General features: G+C 36.0%; 1 protein-coding gene across 13 annotated transcripts in view; it reads left to right on the top strand.

Annotated features, from left to right (window-relative positions):
* SPICE1 (spindle and centriole associated protein 1) overlaps nucleotides 1–19,354 on the top strand; it is a 70,636-nt gene that overhangs the window by 3,876 nt on the left and 47,406 nt on the right. For 8 of the 13 annotated variants that reach the window (XM_055381641.2, XM_055381643.2, XM_055381638.2 and 5 more), the window contains exons 2-6: nucleotides 4,923–5,021; nucleotides 8,307–8,354; nucleotides 12,250–12,393; nucleotides 17,391–17,484; nucleotides 18,220–18,326. In XM_055381641.2, the coding sequence (XP_055237616.1) occupies nucleotides 4,923–5,021; nucleotides 8,307–8,354; nucleotides 12,250–12,393; nucleotides 17,391–17,484; nucleotides 18,220–18,326 (492 nt within the window). Of the gene's footprint in view, nucleotides 1–4,922; nucleotides 5,022–8,285; nucleotides 8,355–12,249; nucleotides 12,394–17,390; nucleotides 17,485–18,219; nucleotides 18,327–19,354 lie in introns of all 13 variants that reach the window. The other 5 variants (XM_055381639.2, XM_055381640.2, XM_055381634.2 and 2 more) reach the window with 1 other exon arrangement.

The following is a 19,354-nucleotide window of genomic DNA, read 5'->3' as shown; positions in this document are numbered from 1 at the left end:
TGTTTGGTTTTCTGTTCCTGCATTCGTTTGCCAAGTATAATGGCTTCCAGTTCCATCCATGCCCCTGCAAAGGACATGATCTCATTCCTTTTTATGGCTGTATAGTATTCCATGGTTTATATGTACCACATTTCTTTATTCAGTCTATCAATGATGGGCATTTGGGTTGATTCCATCTCTTTGCTATTGTGAATAGTGCTGCAGTGAACATATATGTGCGTGTATCTTTATAATTGAATGATTTATTTTCCTTTGGGTATATATGCAGAAATCTGATTGCTGGGTCAAATGGTATTTCTGGTTCTAGGTCTTTGAGGAATTGCCACACTGTCTTCCACAATGGTTGAACTAATTTGCATTTTCACCAACAGTGTAAAATTGTTCCTATTTCTCCACAGTCTTGCCAGCATGTGTTGTTTCTTGACTTTTTAATAATCACCATTCTGACTGGCATGAGATGGTATCTCATTGTAGTTTTGATTTGCATTTCTCTAACGATCAGTGATGTTGACTTTTTTTCATATGTTTGTTGGCTGCATAAATGTCTTCTTTTGAGAAGTTTGTGTTCATGTCCTTTGCCCACTTATTAATGGGGTTGTTTGTTTTTTTCTTGTCAATTTGTTTAAGTTCCTTGTAGACTCTGGATATTAGCCCTTTGTCAGATGGAGAGATTGCAAAATTTTTTTCTCATTCTGTAGGTTGTCTGTTTGCTCTGATGATAATTTCTTTAGCTGTGCAGAAGCTCTTTAGTTTAATTAGATTCCGTTTGTTAAGTTTTGCTTTCGTTACAATTGCTTTTAACATTTTCATCATGAAATCTTTGCCTGTGTGTATGTGCTGAATGGTATTGCTTAGATTTTCTTCTAGGGTTTTTATAGTTTTGGGTTTTACATTTAAGCCTTTAATTATCCTGAGTTGATTTTTGTCTATGGTGTAAGGAAGGGGTCCAGTTTCAATTTTCTGCATATGGCTCACCAGTTCTCCCAACACTATTAAGTAGGGAATCTTTTCCCTATTGCTTGTTTTTGTCAGGTTTGTTGATGATCAGATGGTTGTAGATGTGCAGTCTTATTTTTGAGTTCTCCATTCTGTTCTGTTGGTCTATATGTCTGCTTTTGTAGCAGTACCATGCTGTTTTGGTTACTGTAGCCTTGTAGTATAGTTTGAAGTAGGGTAGCATGATGCCTCCAACTTTGTTCTTTTTGTTTAGGATTGTCTTGGCTATATGGGCTCTTTTTTGGTTCCATATGAATTTTAAAATAGTTTTTTCTAATTCTGTGAAGATGTTAATGGTAGTTTAATAGGCATAGTATTGAATCTATAAATTACTTAAAAATGGCAGTATGGCTATTTTCACTGTATTGATTCTTCCAGTCTCATTTTTCTTATTTGGGAAAAGGGTTAATTGTTGTCACTGACATCATTATCCTCAACATTTAAATACAATTTTGTATGCTAGGCAGGTGTATTAGTTCATTCTCATGCTGCTATAAAGAAATACTCAAGACTGGGTAATTTATAAAGAAAAGAGGCTTAATTGACTCACAGTTTTGCAGGCCTCAGGAAACTTACAATTATGGCAGAAGGCCAAACAGAAGCAGGTACCTTCTTCACAAGGTGGCAGGAGAGAAAGTGAGTGCAAACAGGGGAAATGCCAGACACTTATAAACCCATCAGATCTCATGAGAACTCACTATCATGAAAACAGCAAGAGGGAAACTGCTCCCCATGATCCAATCACTTCCCACTGGGTCCCTCTCATGACACATGGGGATTATGGGGATTACAATTCGAGATGAGATTTGGGTGGGGATGCAGCCAAACCATATCAGCAGGGGTTCTAAGCACTTATATATTTAATTAGTTCTGTTTTATAGTTAGTGAAAAAGCTGGGATGTGAACCCAGACAGTGATTCCAGACTGTATTCTTAGCCTTTATACTATATTGTCTCTCAAGACAGAACAGGCTTCACAGGGTTGTGGGATCAAATGTGAAGCTCTTAGCAGAGATAAATGCTTTATTAATAACGCCTATATTCTAACATCATTGAGAATATACTATACATACAGTTCTGTATTCTACTTTTTATACTTCTTATGTATTTTCCTGTCATTAAACATTTTTAATTTTAATGGATACATAATTCATCATATAGGTATACTGACATTTTATGACTCTTGTTTTTGCAGAGTAAATCGGAGATCTAAGTGGTTAAAGATCTAAGTGGTTAAAATACATTAGATTCATGTCTTTGAATAACTATTGTTTTCCTATCTTTTAAAATAACAGCTTTATTGAGCTATAATTCACCCTTTAAAGTATACAGTTCAGAGGTTTTTAGTCAATTCACATAATTGCGCAACTAACATTACTATCTAATTTCAGAACATTTTCTTCACTCCCCAAAGAAACACTATACCCATTAGCAGTCACTCTCCATTCTATGCTCCCTCTAGATGCTGGCAATCACTAATCTATGTCTCTGTGGATTTACTTATTCTGGACACATCATACCAATGATACCAAACAATAGGGGGCCTTCTGTGTTTAGAACCCTTTCAGGATTCATTCATGTTGTAGCATGTATCAGTACACCATTGCTTATTATTGCCAAGTAATAGTCCATTGTGTAGATATACCACATTTTATTAATACATTCATCAGTTGGTGGACATTTGGGATGTCTCTACTTTTTGTCTGTTCAAAATGCTGCTGTGACCTTTTATGTACAAATTTTTATGTGGACGTATGTTTTTAGTTCTCTTGGATGTAAATATGCGAGTTGAATTGCTGGGTCATGTGGTTACTCTGTGTTTAGCTTCTTGAGGAATTGCCAGCTGTTTCCAAAGTGCCCACACCATTTTACATTCCATGAGCAATATGTGAGGATTCTAGTTTTTCCATATTTTTGTCAGTGCTTGTTGTTGTCCGTCTTTTTGATTATAGCCATCCTAGTCGGTGTGAGGTGGTATCTTGATTGGCATTTCCCTAATGACTAATTATGTTGAACATCTTTTCATGTGTTTATTAGCTGTCTATAGTATCTTCCTTGGAGGAATGTCTATTCAAGTCCTATGCCCATTTTTAAATCGGATTTTTTAAATTGTTGAGTTGTAAAATTTCTTTATATAGTCTGGATTCAAGTCCTTTATCAGATAGAGGATTTGCAGATACTTTCTCCCATTCTATTGGTTGTCTTCATTTTCTTGATTGTGCCTTCGAAGCACAACAATTCTTAATTTTGATTACGTCCAATTTATTTTTTTCTTTGGTTGCTTGTGCTTTTTGTGTCATTTCTAAGAAACCATTGCTTAACCCACGGCTCACGAAGATTTACTCTTATGTTTTCTTCTAAGAGTTTTGTAGTTTTAGCTCTTATATTTAAATCCATGATTCAATTTAATTTTTGAATATGGTGTGAGGTAGGAGTCCAGCTTCATTCTTTTTCATATGCGTATCCAGTTGTCCCAGCACCATCTGTTGAAAAGACTATTCTTTCCCCATTGAATTGTCTTGGCACCCGTGTTGAAAAACTGACCATAAATGTAAGGGCTTGTTTTAGACTCTTTGTTCTATTATATTCTGTATCTTTTTAAATGGTGCTTATGGCTCTGCTACTTACTAATTGTGTGACCTTCATGGTTGGTTAACTTTTGTCTCTCAGTTTTCTCGTTTGTAAAATGAGGAATAAATAGTAAGTACCTCATGGGGTTATTGTGAGGATTCAAGAAAATAATGTTTAAAGAGCTTAGAATAACATCTGGCTTATAGTAAGCACACAGTATGTGTTAGCTGATGCCATCATTACCACCGTGGCTATCATCATCATTACCATCATAAAACTTAAATGTTATTTTCTAACTTGTATGTGACTTGTTTTCTTTGGCTGAAATTGTAAATGCTGAAATTAGATACCATGTTTAAGGAGTGAATGTTCTTGTTGAGAGAGTACAGAGTGCAAGGAAGATTGAGGGCAAACTCTTAAGAAATACTTGTATTTAGACATTTTTATTATAGTAGACAATGATTTTTTTTAAAAAAAAGTACTTAAGGAAAATACCAGAGTCCTTGTTTTAGACTAATTGGGAGTAAGGGGGTCAGCTGGAAAGTCCTGTAATTATTTAGGTAGGTTAAAAGTGTCTGCAATAGTAGTCATGTATATGTATTGCTTTTTAAAAGTCATATATATGTATTGTAAAATCCTGGTGTTCGGGGACTATGGGTCTTTTTCTAATTTGGTGTAATGTGTAGTCTAGTGTGCTTAGCATTGCTGTTTAAACAGTGGCCAGCTAATGTTGGCAATTTAAAAATTCTAGTTTAAATCAATAATTATTAATCTGTTTATCAGCAATAGAAAAAAATCAATAATTAGCACCATTTAGCATTATGTGACAGATATATTAGAAGTGATATCATATCTCATTTGTTCTCTAAAGTTTAGCTACTTTTATTTTCAAGTAAGCCCATATGTACCTGGTAGTGATTTTGAGTGTTAGAGTGCTTAAAAAAGAACTCCAACTCTCTTTTGCCCTTTCTTCCCTTCACCTTACATTCATATTGTTAGCTTGTGACTGGGCTATTTTCTACTAATTGTAAATTTGTGTAACTGATGACAAAGCTTATGACGAATGTCTTAGTTCTCTGCTTTAGGCCATAATTTCTGCATTCCTAGAGTTCTTTTTTAATCAAATATATAAGTTATTGACTTGAGACCTCTTTTATTATAATTATCAGTACCAACATTTATTAGTTGTAAAATGAAAGAACTAAGTATTTTGATAGGCTGTTCCTTTCATCATGCTTAAATTTTTCTTCTGGCATTTTAAAATTTGTTTTTTTTTTTCAGGTGTCTTCCCCCACTCTGGTGATGCTTATTGTTTTTTCTTGTATTTTAAAAATTTGATGTGATTATTATTCCTAGATGTCATTTGTCAGAGTGAACCGCTGTGGTCCCCGAGTTGGTGTAAGAAAGATACCGAAAGTAAAGAAGAAGAAAACTTCAGTGAAACAAGAATGGGATGTGAGTATAGGTGGGATAGTAAATAATGTAACATTACTCTGGAGAAATGGACACAGTGATACGGCCCTAGTCATGCAAGATGGTGTTCTGAATGGGGCTTATCACATAATAGGGTGGAATAGGTTTCTGGGCATGTGATATTCTAGGTCTTGGAGGGAAAAGCAGAATCCTTTGGGGGAGGTTTTTAGAATACACACATCCAGGCTGTAACCTCTATATCCTCTGAAGAATTGGAATCTTAAGGGGATGGGGAGCATATTTAAAAAAAAGTCTTTTCACTTTGACTCTGAGAACTCACTGCATAAAGGCAACTCTAGCTCACTGGTGTCACTGAAGTCTGTGAATTTTTTGGTACCTTTTTTAGGTTTGCTCAGAGCAACCAGTGATATCATAACCATGTGAGTGCCAGTTTTGGCTGAAAAAAATAGGTGACCTTTGCTCTCTTATCCCATGAATTGCTCACTTCCAGAGGTTGATCGGTTTCAGAACAAATGTTCTCTTGTTGTATAAGACAAGGCTCAAGTACCTGTAACGTGTGATCTCTGGCTCCTAACCTGAATATTGCCTGGTGTTACCAAGGGGATTTATATCTTTTTTTTAAGAGACAGGGTCATGTCCTGTCACCCAGGCTGGAGTGATGTGATGCCATCACAGCTCACTGCAGCCTTAAACTCCTGGACTCCAGCAATCCTCTTGCCTTAGCCTCCTGAGTAGCTAGGACCAGAGGCATGCACCACCACCCCTGGCTAACTTAAAAAAAATATTTTTTGTAGAGACAGGTCCTTGCTGTGTTGCCCAGGTTGGTCTTAAACTCCTAGCCTCAAGCAATCCTTGCGCCTTCGCTTCCCAAAGTGCTGGGATTATAGGCGAGCCATCGCACCCAGCTAGATTTCTCTTTTGTGACCTGATACTTTGGTTTGGACCATGAGACTTTAGGTGTCTTTACTTTCCATTGTGAAGAGTAACTAGTTAGGGATTAGTTTGGATCTCAGGGATTCTTTTGGACTTGGAATCTTCTTGTTTGCAATCTACCATGTTAGCCAGATATCCTGGGCAAACTGACAGCCTTTGAAGTGGGGCAGCGGGACTTCTCTGTGTTTAGATTGTTTTGTTGCTGTCTGATTGGCTATAAAATTTTAATAACAAGGATGTGACTCTAAGGTAAGTAAACTAATAAATCGGAAAAAAAATATGTGATAACATATTTTCCCCTTCAGAGTGGTTACTTTGAGAAGTTTAGTACAGTTGACCTTTGAACAACATGAGTTTGAGCTGCACGGGTTCATTTACCCATGAATTTTTTTTCAATAAATACAGTTGGCTGTATCCTGGGGTTCCACCTCTACAACGAAAGGTGGATTGAAAATACAGTATTTTCAGGATGTAAAACCCAGATATGGAGAGCCAATTAGGTGGGATTTGAGTATGTGTGGATTTTGGTATATGTGGGTGTCCTGGATACCGTGGGATGACTGCATTTATTCCAATATGCCACTGTTGCTTAAAACTTAATTGAAATCTATCATTTGAAATTGCATTAAGAACCTTCCTCATTTACTTTTTATTATCTGCAGTGCTGGAAAAATCTTTTGTTTTTTGAAGGTAGACTGAACTTGGAAAATAGTCGTAAGTCATTTGGAGTAAATGGTAAATGATGGAGAAGAGATCAAACTGATTATTACTGTCTTGATAAAAATAATGAAACATTTTCTGAAATGGCTTGTAGATTAGATTTAAATGCAATGTCAAAAGAAAATGGTTTTAAGCAATGGTTTTAGTATTGATGGAATTATTATTTTCTTCCATGAGAACAAATTTCAAGCCTATCACTTACTTGTATGCCTGAGTTTTTAAATGCCTATTAAAAACAATTCTCATGATCCTGTAGTTGTACCTTGTACCTTTCTTTTCCTTTTCCCTTTTTTTTTTTTTTTTTTTTTTTGAGACAAGGTCTCGCTATGTTGCCCACGCTGGCCTCAGACTCCTGGTCTCATGATGGGATCTTCCTGCCTCGGCCTCCTGAACCTCCTGCATAGCTGAGACTACAAGCGCACACCACCATGCCTGGCTCTTGTACCTTTCTAAATCATTGTAAAAGTAATAACAGTTTTCATACATAAAAGCCTTGAGCCAAATATAAATCATGGCCAAAAAGTTTAGTCTTTGATCAGAAGCCATTTTTGACTGTTTGTATTCCTCGTCACTTAGAAGTAAAACTAACTTGTTTTATTTCCTGCCTTACCAAATCTGTGTAGCAAAATGGCTGAAGTTGCTTTGGAAAGGGCCAAGTTACAGGGTTGCTACTTAGAGCTGTGCAGCCTGTGTACCACACAATTTCAAGGGGTGCTATTTACACGGACTCCGATATTAATGGTAACTTATGGAGTTGTGCAGGGTGGTATCCCTGCCATGTTAGTTTAGTGCCTTTTAATTTAAGTGACTGTTTTCACATTTTATGAAATTATGCATTGCCCTCAAATTTCATCTTCCATTGTAGTAGCACCTATGCTTAAGATGTTTGCAGACACAAATTGAACCTCTCTATAGTGATCACACTTTCTTTTTTTTTTTTTTTTTAAGACAGAAACTCGCTTTGTCGCTGAGGCTGGAGTGCAGTGGCACAATCTTGGCTCACTGCAGACTCCACCTCCTAGGTTCAAGTGATTCTCCTGCCTCAGCCTCCTCAGTAGCTGGAATTACAGGTGCCCGCCACCAGGTCTGGCTGATTTTTGTATTTTTACTAGAGACGGAGTTTTGCCATGTTGGCCTGGCTGTTCTCGAACTCCTGAGCTCAGGTGGTCCACCCACCTCAGCCTCCCAAAGTGCTGGGATTACAGGCATGAGCCACTGTACCCAGCCAGTGATCTCACTTTCTTTTAGGAACCTTTAGCGTTGCGTTGTGGAATCCTGGGATTCCATAGACTACAGTGTGAAAACTAAAACTTTAGTTAAACTTACTCATTTTGAATATATACTACCATTAATTCATATATCATATATTCATTTTGAGTATTTTCATTGTTTTACTATAGTGTATGACTGCCTGGTGAATACAGTACTTATTTTCTGTAAGACATCTAAAATTAGTCTGTTATTTTCTATAAATAGGACACCTAAAACTAATATGTGTTCATATCTAAATTGAGAATACTGGTTCCTAGAAAGAAAGAATTTTTGGTCCTAGGATTTTGAAACCATTTTAGCCATTAAAATCCAATAAATGTGTATATTTTATAAGAAAACTTTTTTTTTTTTTTTTTAAAGAAAGGCCACCTTTTTTTACAGAATACCGTGACTGATCTAACAGTTCATCGGGCAACTCCTGAAGATCTGGTGAGTTTAATATCAAAACTTAAGTCATTTATTCAGTGTTTTATTTGGTATTTGACTTGTAACCTTTAGAATAGAAACTATAGGCACTTCCTGGAAGTTGTTCAGTTATGTTTAATCTTGTTTATGTCTATATAAAATCAAAACACCTATCTTCTGAACTTCCTGATTTTAGCTAGGAATATCAATTAGTATGTATTAGAGTTTCATTAAATATGTTGGGTTTATAGTTGAAATCTCTTCAGTCTAGTACTGCCCGATATATATCTATCTATCTGCCTTTTAAAAAAATCTACAGATATCTTCAGCATTATTTATTACTTCCCTATACAAACATATTGTTCTAGTCAATGTAATAATTTCTGTGTATTTCCATGTCTGAGCCCCCATTCCTTACTTGGAACAGTTTCTGTACCTTCTTCTCTACCCGTTCAAATCTTACCTTACTTCCTTATCCTAGTTCAAATCCTACTTTTTTTTTTATGTTTCCACTTAGGTTTTTTTTTTTTTTTTTTTAAGATTTATTGAGATATAGTTCACATACCATGAAATTTACCTGTTTAAAGTGTGCAGTTTGGTGATTTTTGGTATATTCAGAGTTGTGCAACCATTGTCACTATCTAATTTTGGAATGTTTTCATTACCCCAAAATGAAACCCTCTACCCATTAACAGTCACTCCTTGTGCCCAGTTCTTCCCAGTTTGTGGCAATGACCAATGTACTTTGTGCTTTTATGTATGTGCCTATTCTGGTCGTTTGATATATGTGGAATACAACACGTGGCCTTTTGTGTCTAGCTTCTTTGTCTTAGCATAATATTTTCAAGGTTCATCCCTGTTGTAGCATGTATGTCTCTGCCCACTGCAGCCTCCACCTCCTGTGATCAAGCCATCTCCACCTCAGCATCTTGAGTACTTGGGACTAGAGGTGCATGCCACCACGCCTGGCTAAGTTTTGTATTTTTTGTAGACACAGGGTTTTGCCGTCTTGCCCAGGCTGGTCTCGAACTCCTGGGCTCAAGGAATCTGCCCACCTCAGCCTCCCAAAGTGCTGGTATTATAGGCATGAGCCACCACGCCCAGCTCATAGTAGTTTTTTTTTTTTTGAGGCGGAGTCTCGCTCCGTCGCCCAGGCTGGAGTGCAGTGGCGCGATCTCGGCTCACTGCAAGCTCCGCCTCCCGGGTTCACGCCATTCTCCTGCCTCAGCCTCCCGAGTAGCTGGGACTACAGGCACCTGCCAGAGCGCCCGGCTAATTTTTTTTTTGTATTTTTAGTAGAGACGGGGTTTCACCATGTTAGCCAGGATGGTCTCGATCTCCTGACCTCGTGATCTGCCCACCTCGGCCTCCCAAAGTGCTGGGATTACAGGCGTGAGCCACCGCGCCCGGCCCCATAGTAGTTCTTTATTCCTTATAATTGCCAAATAATATTCCATTGTATGGATCTACCATTTTATTTATCTGTTGTTCAGTTGGTGGACATTGCATTGTTTCTGCTTTTGCATTGTTAGGTATAATGCTGCTGTGAACATTCATGTACAAGTTTTTGTGTGAACATATATTATCAGTTCTTTTATATGTATACATCTAGGAGTAAAATTGCTGAGTCATATAATTTCTCCATATTTAACTTTCTAAATAATTGTCAAACTGTTTTATGAAGTGACTGCACCATTTACATCCCTGCCAGCATGTATGAGGCTTCCAGTTTCCTCACGTTGTTACTGTGACCTTTTTCATTTTAGTTCTCTTAGTAGGTGTAAAGTGCTGTCTCATCGTGGTTTCAATTTGCATTTCCCTAATTGATAAATGATGTTAAGCATCCTTTTATGTACTTTTCGGCCATTTCTACTATATTCTTTGGAGAAATGTCTATTCAAATACCTTAGTCATTTAAAAATTGGATTATTTGTGCTTTTATTGTTGAGTTATAAAAATTATGTATGTATTCTGGATTTGAGTTCCTTATCAGATATAATTTGCAAGTATTTTCTCCCATTTTCTTAGTTGTTTTTTCAGTTTCTTGATGGTGTCCTTTAAGCAGGGAAGTTTTTAATTTTGATGAAGTCAAATTTACCTGTTTTTTATTTTGTCACTTGAGTTTTTAGTATCATACCTAAGAAACTGTTACCTAACCCAAGGTTCACAAAGACATACTCCTATGTTTTCTTCTAAGAGTTTTATAGTTGTAGTTCTTATATGTAGAACTATGGTTTATTTTAAGTTAATTTTTCTGTATGGTGTGTGGTGGGAGGGGGGCCCAACTTTATTTTTTGCTAAAGGATAATCATTGTCCAAACAGCATTTATTGGAAAGACTATTCTTTCCCCATTGAATGATCTTGGAACTCTTGTTGAAAAATCACTTGTCCATAAATATAAATGTTTATTCAGCACTCTCAATTCTATTTCACTGATTTATATGTCAATCCTTATGCCAGTACCACATTGTCTTGATTACTATCGTTTTATAGTAAGTTTGAAGTCCTGTTTTTGAAACTGACCAACAGTTATCTCCTCTGAACTATTACTACCTAACTTAGGCATTGAGTATATGACATCTAATGTATATCATTTGTCTTTATATGGATGTGCCCAATCTCAATGGGCAGATTGTTAATGCTTTTGAGAGATACAGACCATATCTTATGCATCTTTGTGTACCCGGGAGTCTTAATCCTAGTAAGTGCTCATTAACTATTTACTGAGAATAATAATTATGCCCAACTGAGTTAATATTTTTTAAATGAAAAATTTCAAACTCAAGGGAAAATGGAGATAAAAATAGAAATAACTACTATGTACTGTTCACCCAGATAGGATAGTTATTAAAAATTTGCCACAGTTGCTTCATTTATCTTACCCTTTTCTTTTTTCACTGAAATATTTTAAAGCAAATTCCAGAGAACACATCATTTTGTGCTTACATATTCAGTTTGCATTTTTAAAAAATGTAAGCCTTTTTTTTCAACATAACCACAGTGCCATTATTACATCCAACAAAAGTAAATATAATTATTTGTAACACCTAATACCTAGCCCATATTCAAATCTCCTCAATTGTCTAAAAAATGTCATCTTCATTTGTTTTTTGTGAGTCAGAATCCTTGTGTAATACTTGTTATTGTCTCTTTAATGGATTGATTTTTTATTTACATGGTGAAAACTCAGCAGTACATTTTATCATATATGTTCATGTTCATAGTTCTGAATACTAGAGTACTTGTAAAATCAAATATCTAATTTTATTTCTTAGCCACCTTAGTGAACCTTAGTGAACCCACCTTAGTGAACCCTCTAACACTTGAGATCTGTGGCGCGTATCTCTTCTTGTACTTCAGGAACTCTATTTCCCTGACTTCTGTATTTTCAGTGACCCACTCCCACATGAGGCCATTGAAGGGCTATAAACACATTACATTATTATTTCTTGGTAGTAATGTGATGATCATGAAATGAGTGTGTCTTTGCCAAAGATGACTCGGTGGATTTTGTACCTTTTACACTGTGCTCAGTTAGTGTGTGTGTGTATTTGTATGTTAAAAAAAAAATGCTGGTTTTGACCCATGAATTGATTTTATCATCCATTAAGTGAGTCCCAACCTGTGGTTTGAAAAACACTAGTTTGCTGGATAGTCTTGCAGAAAAGTAGTAGAAATTATTATTTCTTTCTGTACATCTTTTACGTAGGTTTACCAGTTCTATATACTTCTTTCTTTAAGATCATTTTTGAAAATTTAGGGGACTGAAAATTTTGGCTATGAATATATATAAACATGCACATATTGGACCAGAAAAAGTTTAAAAAGTGATGAACTAGAGTAGGTGATCTCACCATCTGAATAGGCAACTTCTTTGTGTCTGAAACGTTCCTTTATGTACTTTTCTCTTCTATATAGGTACGCCGTCATGAAATACACAAATCAAAGAATAGAGCATTAGTACACTGGGAACTCCAAGAAAAAGCTTTGAAGAGAAAATGGAGGAAGCAGAAACCAGAAACTTTAAATCTTGAGAAAAGAAGATTGTCTATCATGAAGGAGGTAATGCTAAACTGCATTAGAGTTAGAAAGAAAAAAAGGAGATAAATAGGGTTCTTTCTTTTTCTTCAATTTGATTTACATTGGAGAGACTCTAGTAATCACTGCATTCTTATTCAGTAATCTATATGTGGACTTCAAAAAAAGCAACAGAGTGGTGACTGGAGTCTGGTTTGGTGGTTTGAATTCCTGTTCTACTACTTACCAGCTGTGTGACCCTAAGTAAATTATTTAACTTTTCAGCCTGAATTTTCTCATATTTAAAATTATTATTTGCTTGTATTGCTATGAGATTTCAGTGATATAATACTTACAAAGTGAATAGCACAATCTTTGCTTATTCCTCTTTTTGTGTATAAGCTGCTATAATTATTTTTCTCAGTAAAGTGATTAGCACAATCTTTTCTTATTCCTCTTTTTATATATAAGCTGCTATAATTATTTTTCTTAGTTTAACAGCAGTGCTGTTAGGTTACTTTGAAAAAAAATAATGATATTGTATGCTTGTCCAACTGAGTAATAAGCAACTTGTCTTTGGCTTAACCTTTTGCCAGACGTGGGGTGTTCAGATAAGTAATCAGATATGTAGGGATAAACAATATGGGAAATAAGAGGAAACTACAGCAAATAACCTTTTTAAATTTGAGCTGAAGTTATTGTGAAGGAATGTGCTTTGTCTGTAGTGTTGCTCCTTGTTCAGATTGAAGCTTATGTACAGCACTTAGCTGTCTGACCTTTCACGGCAGCTTTGAATCATACATTTTCTTTTGAGGAATTTGTTAGGCTTCTTATTGAAATAAAGTCTCAGTCTTAGACATCATCAGGAAGAATAATATCTCCCAAATAAATGTTTACATGAGCTTGAGAAAAGAACAGTGGCTTGATTGAGAGAATGCTTCTTTACAGATAAGTATCTTTTGGTGATCTTGGACAAGTCACATACATTTAAATGTTATGGGGTAATTCTCAGTGAAAGGCCTAAAAACACAGATCTCACCACGAAAAAAGGCAGCCTGCTTGGATTGCATCAGACTCTGGGCTTATTTTCCTTTCTCTAGTGGTTCCTGCTCATGTCCTGAATTTCTCATACAAGTTATAGATGTGGTAGAAGTAGGTGTTTAAAGAAGGGTGGTGAGAGACGATGAGTGACATTTCTTTGCCTTCTTTTTGTAGATCTGCTGCCTCAGGCACTAGTATAGTGGTTCTCAACTCTCACTGCACATTAGAATCAGTCAGGGTCAAGAAGCTTCATTAAAAAAATATATAACAGCTGGGTGTGGCAGTACATGCCTGTAATCCCAGCATTTTGGGAGGCCAAGGCGGGCAGATCACCTGAGGTCAGGAGTTCAAGACCAGCCTGGCCAACATGGTGAAACCCCATCTCTACAAAAATACAGAAATTAGCTGGGCATGATGGCAGGTGCCTGTAATCCCAGCTACTTGGGAGGCTGAGGTGGGAGAATGGCTTGAACCTGGGAGGCAGAGGTTGCAGTGAGCCGAGATTGGGCCATTGCACTCCAGCCTGTCTCAAAAACAACAACAGCAAAACCAAAAAAAAAAAAAAACCCTAAAGATTAGCTGGGTACAGTGGCAGGTGCCTGTAGTCCCAGCTACTCAGGAGGCTGAGGCAGGAGAATCGCTTGAATCCGGGTTGCAGTGAGCTGAGATCGTGCCACTGCACTCCAGCCTGGGCAACAGAGTGAGACTCTGTCTCAAAAAAAAAAAAAAAAAAACTCTCTTTCTCTCTCTCTCTCTCTCTCTCTCTCTCTCTCTCTCTCTATATATATATATATATATATATAACTATATCTGGACTCTATACCCAGAGATTCAGATTTAGTTGACCTAGGATGTGGCCCCATGTAGGTGTTTTTTAGACAGTTCGTATGTAATTTGAATGTGCTGCAGGGGTTGAGCACCTCAGCTCTCATCAGGATTCAGGTATTTTCTCTCTACCAGCATATCTTGGGATAATTTCCTGTCAGTGCTTAGACATCTACCTTTTCTTTTTGATGGCCATTAGCATATAGATGTACCACAATTTATTTATCCTGTGCTTTATTGGTGAACACTTAGGTTGTGTATTAGAGTATAGTTTAAGCTTCTGGAAATAAAAAAATACTGTCCTATATGTTTTGCTTTAAACAAACAAATTTGTTTCTGTTTATGAAACAGTTGAGAGGAAAGTGGTAGCTGGTAGGGAACTCTGCAGTCCTTTATTACACAGCTTCTGTCTCTGAATACAAAATGGCCATAGCAGCTTCATTCAGCTATATGCCAGCCAGCAGGAAACAGGAAGAACAGTGCATGCTACTCCTATTACATGTCACCCAGAAGTTCTGGCATATATCCTGTTGGCCAGAAAGTCATCACATGGCCATTCCCACTTACAAAGATGGTTGGGAAATCTAGCTATGTAATTGGCTAAAATGCAGGAGTTCTGCTGTTAAAGGAGAAACCAAAAGAACATTGCTGGATACTTAAGTAGTACTGTCAGTTACCCACAGATTGTTTTCTACCTTGCTACTATCAATAATGTAATAAATATCCTTGAAAATGTTTTTGGGTACACATGTAAGTATATTTTCAGGATAAATTCTTAAAAGTAGAATTGCTTAGTCAATGGATATGTGCATCTTTTATTTCAATGTTGGTAAATTTGCAACGTCTCTGTTTAAGGGATGCAGTGGACCAAAGGAAGAAGCCTCCTTAGACATATTCACATAAGCTTCATCATTATGTATTAAAGCTAACAGGACCCATCCACCTGAAGCTGGACTCCCAGATTAACATAATTTAAGAGAAAGCTCTTTGGCCAGCATAATCTTAGATTTCATTTGCTGTAAGATGCACCCATGCCATGGGAATCAAGCAAATTAGGGTTCCCTCTCACTCATGGAGAGGGAGGCTTTCAAAAAGATCTTATAAATCCCCAAAATGTAATAACTCCTAAAGCCTCTTTGTAATTTCCCAATTCTACCTGATGTCTTTTACCATGGTACAAAAGGGCTAAGATGACGAGTTTCTGATAATGTCTTTTTTTTTGCAAAGACTGGGATCCTTTGAAAATCCAACATGTGTACCACCACTTACAGGTTTAAGTTTGTGCTCTGCAAACTCATTTGAGGAGTAATAGATAGAGTTAGACTTGTAGAGATCAGTTTACCTGTCAAATGGATGGGCTTTATGAGAGGAGTTATAAATCTAGAAAGAAGAAGTAAAAGCCAATACACTGATCTTTGATCACTCAAACCATTTTTCCCAAGGGCAGGGACTAAACAGGGGTTTCCAGTCTTTTGGCTTCCTGGGGCACATTGGAAGAAGAAGAATTGTCTTGGGCCACACATAAAATAAACTAACATTAATGATAGCTGATGAGCTAAAAAAAAAAAATTGTAAAAAAAAAATCTCATAGTGTTTTAAGAAAGTTTACAAATTTGTGTTAGGCCACATTCAAAGCCATCCTGACTGAGCCACAGGTTGGACAAGCTTGGACTAGCAGAAGGTGACAGATAATGGTTTTTACATGAGACCTCATTATAATCAATATCAGGTCTCAATATGGTTATAAGATTATAATCTTCATGTGTCAATTCCATCTCTTTATTTGATAGGTCAATGCTTTTAAAAAATAGTAAACTCTTAAAATTATTATTAGGAAATAAGCTTTGTGTAATTTTTCTGGTATAGTGAAAGATTATATTCATTCATTCACATTCTTTCCTAAGCTCATAATTCCTTGTACTTGCAAGACGGCTAAGTAAGAATAGAAATTTGGTTTGTGGGATAATATAATTTAAGTTATAGCAAAATTCTGAAACATCTCTAGAGTGGTATATAGGTTTTCAGTGTTTCCATATCCGTCTACCACCCCTGTAGGGCTGGGGAAGGGTTGTTGACTGGGACTGGACTCTCAGTCTTCTGGGTCTGATGTGCTCTTGACCTGATACCATTCCAAAGCTTACTCTTTGTAGAAGGAATAAATTCAGGGCTTTCTTCTCACTGAGTCAGCCAACCTGCTTGGCTATAGCCGGGGAAGAAGGGGAAAAATTAAGAATGTGACTCTTGCTATTTTTCTTTCTGTGTCCTAAAACAATAACTGAGGTCACATTGTGCATGTATTTGATTTTGTAGTACAGAGAAATTCTGGTAAGAGTATTTGTTACCAGATATTTTATCAATTTGAGTCAAGTGTTGGAAACTGAGCAGTTTCCAGGTACTTTTTAACTTGAGAATGCCATCTGGTGGTGGTGCCGAGAGAATTATCTGGCTTTTACTCTAGCCTGTGGCCTTACTTATAATTATGAAAGTTCCTAAGTTGAAAGTGCATAATCAGAGGCACTACTGTAATGTTACTTTTTGTGTTCCTACCTCTCCAGGGTAAAAAGCTGATTTGTTTTTAAACACAGAGGCCTCACATTTTTTGTTTAATCCTAAAACTCATATGTCATGTTTTTAAAGTTGTAGGTCATGACTTGACACATTAGTGGATTACATTAGTGGATTCTGAATTCACTCTAGTGGTTGAAACACCTCTAAGTTTATGGCTCAAAGATTCATATCTTTCATCTGTGTTTTTCAAACTATGGATTATAATTTGTTAATGAATTGTGAAGTGAGTTGCTGCCAACATTTAAAAAATAGAATAGAAATTAACAAGAAAATATCAGTGGTTCTCATGGAGCAAGGTTAATTAAAAATTTTATTTTAATTAACTTTTTATTTAATTAAAACTTTTATTTTGTATATGTGTATGTAAATGTCGTGGGTCACAATTGTGAATATTTCTTACTTTGGATTGCAGTCAGGTATTGGAAAGCCACTAATTATTGTCTTAGCCCCATCTACTGGTTCTTAAGGATATTGCTACTGAAGGTTTTTAGGAAGGTAGCCTATGGTTATTTTCATGCTCCAGGCCTTTTTATGTCTTTTCCTTTGCGATTTGAAAAGTAAATATATGTTTATCTGAATAATAATATTTGTCATTAACACATGTCTAGATTCTTTCTGATCAATACCAGATGCAAGATGTGTTGGAGAAATCTGATCATCTAATAGCTGCAGCAAAAGAGCTGTTTCCTCGTAGGCGCACAGGTATTCAATTCAAACAAAAGCTTCTCTTTTTTATTAACTGTAGCCCACAGTTGACTATTTGGAAGAATTTAAAGTCCTTTCTTAGGCATCATATTATTTATATTACAAGTATTGTAGGGTGGATTTACAAGGGTTGTTAGGGTTAGAGTCATTATAATCTGTTTCCTTTCCACTAAGAATATTAACTACTTGTATTACAAATAATTCAGCTAAGGAAAAGTAAATTGTTTTAATCTACTAAAATATGGTCTAAAGTACAGGATTTTGTAATTTTAAAATGTGACTTGAATAAAGCTTAATTTGAAACCTAAAGCAACTTCAGTCTCTCTCTAAAAGGAACTTTGCCTCTTGTCAGATACACGCATTATTTATTTTAATGTGTGTGTAGTTCATTGTTTATCTTAATCTTCTAGAAACATCATTAGTTTTTCATGTAAGGTTTGAATTCCGGCTTGGCAATCTATTAGTGTTACTCTGGGCTAGTTACTTAATGTCTGTGAGTTTCAGTTTATGATCTGTAAAATAGTAATAGTACTTATAGGGTTTTATGAGAGTAAAATGAGTTAATATATGTAAGTACGTTTAGAACAGTGCCTGGCATATAGTAAGCACTACATTAATGTGAGCTACTGTTTAAGATTTTCATATGATGATGCAAACCAATGGCAGTATAGAGCTTGTGAAGTCAAGTTAATTAAATGAAACAAATCATCACAACTTCTTTTCCTTTTGCAGGGTTTCCAAATGTAACAGTGGCTCCTGATTCCTCTCAGGGTCCCATTGTGGTAAATCAAGACCCTATCACCCAATCTATCTTTAATGAGTCTGTCATAGAACCTCAGGTAATGTGTTCTACTCACAGCTATAACACTCATGCTGAAAGGAAGTTTAAGTTGATATAGGCCTTGTGGTAAATATTTTAAAAGTTTAAATATCAGCAAGTGCTAGTTGTGGTTGCTAGATTTGCTCTTACTTAAGTGTATTGCACTTTCTATGAGTAATGTTTGTATCAAACAAGACTGGATAATAATAGCTAAAATTTACTGAGTGCTTACCTAGTAGGTGTATATACTGCTTTATCCCCATTTGGCAGATGAAGAAATTGAAGCTGAGAAAAATTAGGTGACTTGGCCAAGATCACATAGTTTGCATCAGAGATGGGATTCGAATCTAGGCCATGTGGCTCAACAAGACTGCCACCATCGATCATTATGGAGACAGCAGGGAGTCTTTCCACTTGGAGTCAGGTGGATCTACTTACTAGCTGTTTGTTCTTGAGCTGATTTCTTAAAATATCTGGGTGGGCTCAGAATGTGTTTTGCTTCTTCGTTTTTTGTTAAATAGGACTAGAATGTACCTGATATCGTTGTTGCATGGATCAGGTGAGAAAAGTTATGTAAAATCCCTGGTATAATACCAGGAACATAGTACTTTGTAAATGTTAGTCTCTTTTAATGTATTAGGATATTTAAAAAATAGCTTCACAAGAAACTTGCAATGTATCAACTAGTTATATGGGAGAATTGTATTACAGTAGTAAAACATTAATTCGCTGTATTCTAACCTAATGGGAATTCTTAATTAATGAAAATGTTTAGAATTTTGAGATAGTAAACTTTTTTTAAAGCCCGTGAATAATTTAATACTAAAATAAAACAACTTATGCATGACTAGGACTCAGTACCTGTTTAATGAAATTTCCTAAGTTATAGTTTCTATGAAAAAAGAAGAGAATCATCAATTAGAGGGATATTCCTAGGGAGTTGCAAGGTCCAGAATCATAAAAGATATATTAATTATATTGTTTCATACTTCCAAGGCAATTAAGTAAAATGTTACACCTATTTTAAATAGCCAAAAACCTTTTACC

The sequence above is a fragment of the Gorilla gorilla genome, chromosome 2 (genome assembly GCF_029281585.2).
Source record: "Gorilla gorilla gorilla isolate KB3781 chromosome 2, NHGRI_mGorGor1-v2.1_pri, whole genome shotgun sequence".
NCBI classification, from domain to species: domain Eukaryota; kingdom Metazoa; phylum Chordata; class Mammalia; order Primates; family Hominidae; genus Gorilla; species Gorilla gorilla.
Note: the sequence above shows the minus strand (reverse complement) of the source record. Positions and strands in the feature narration are given on the sequence as shown.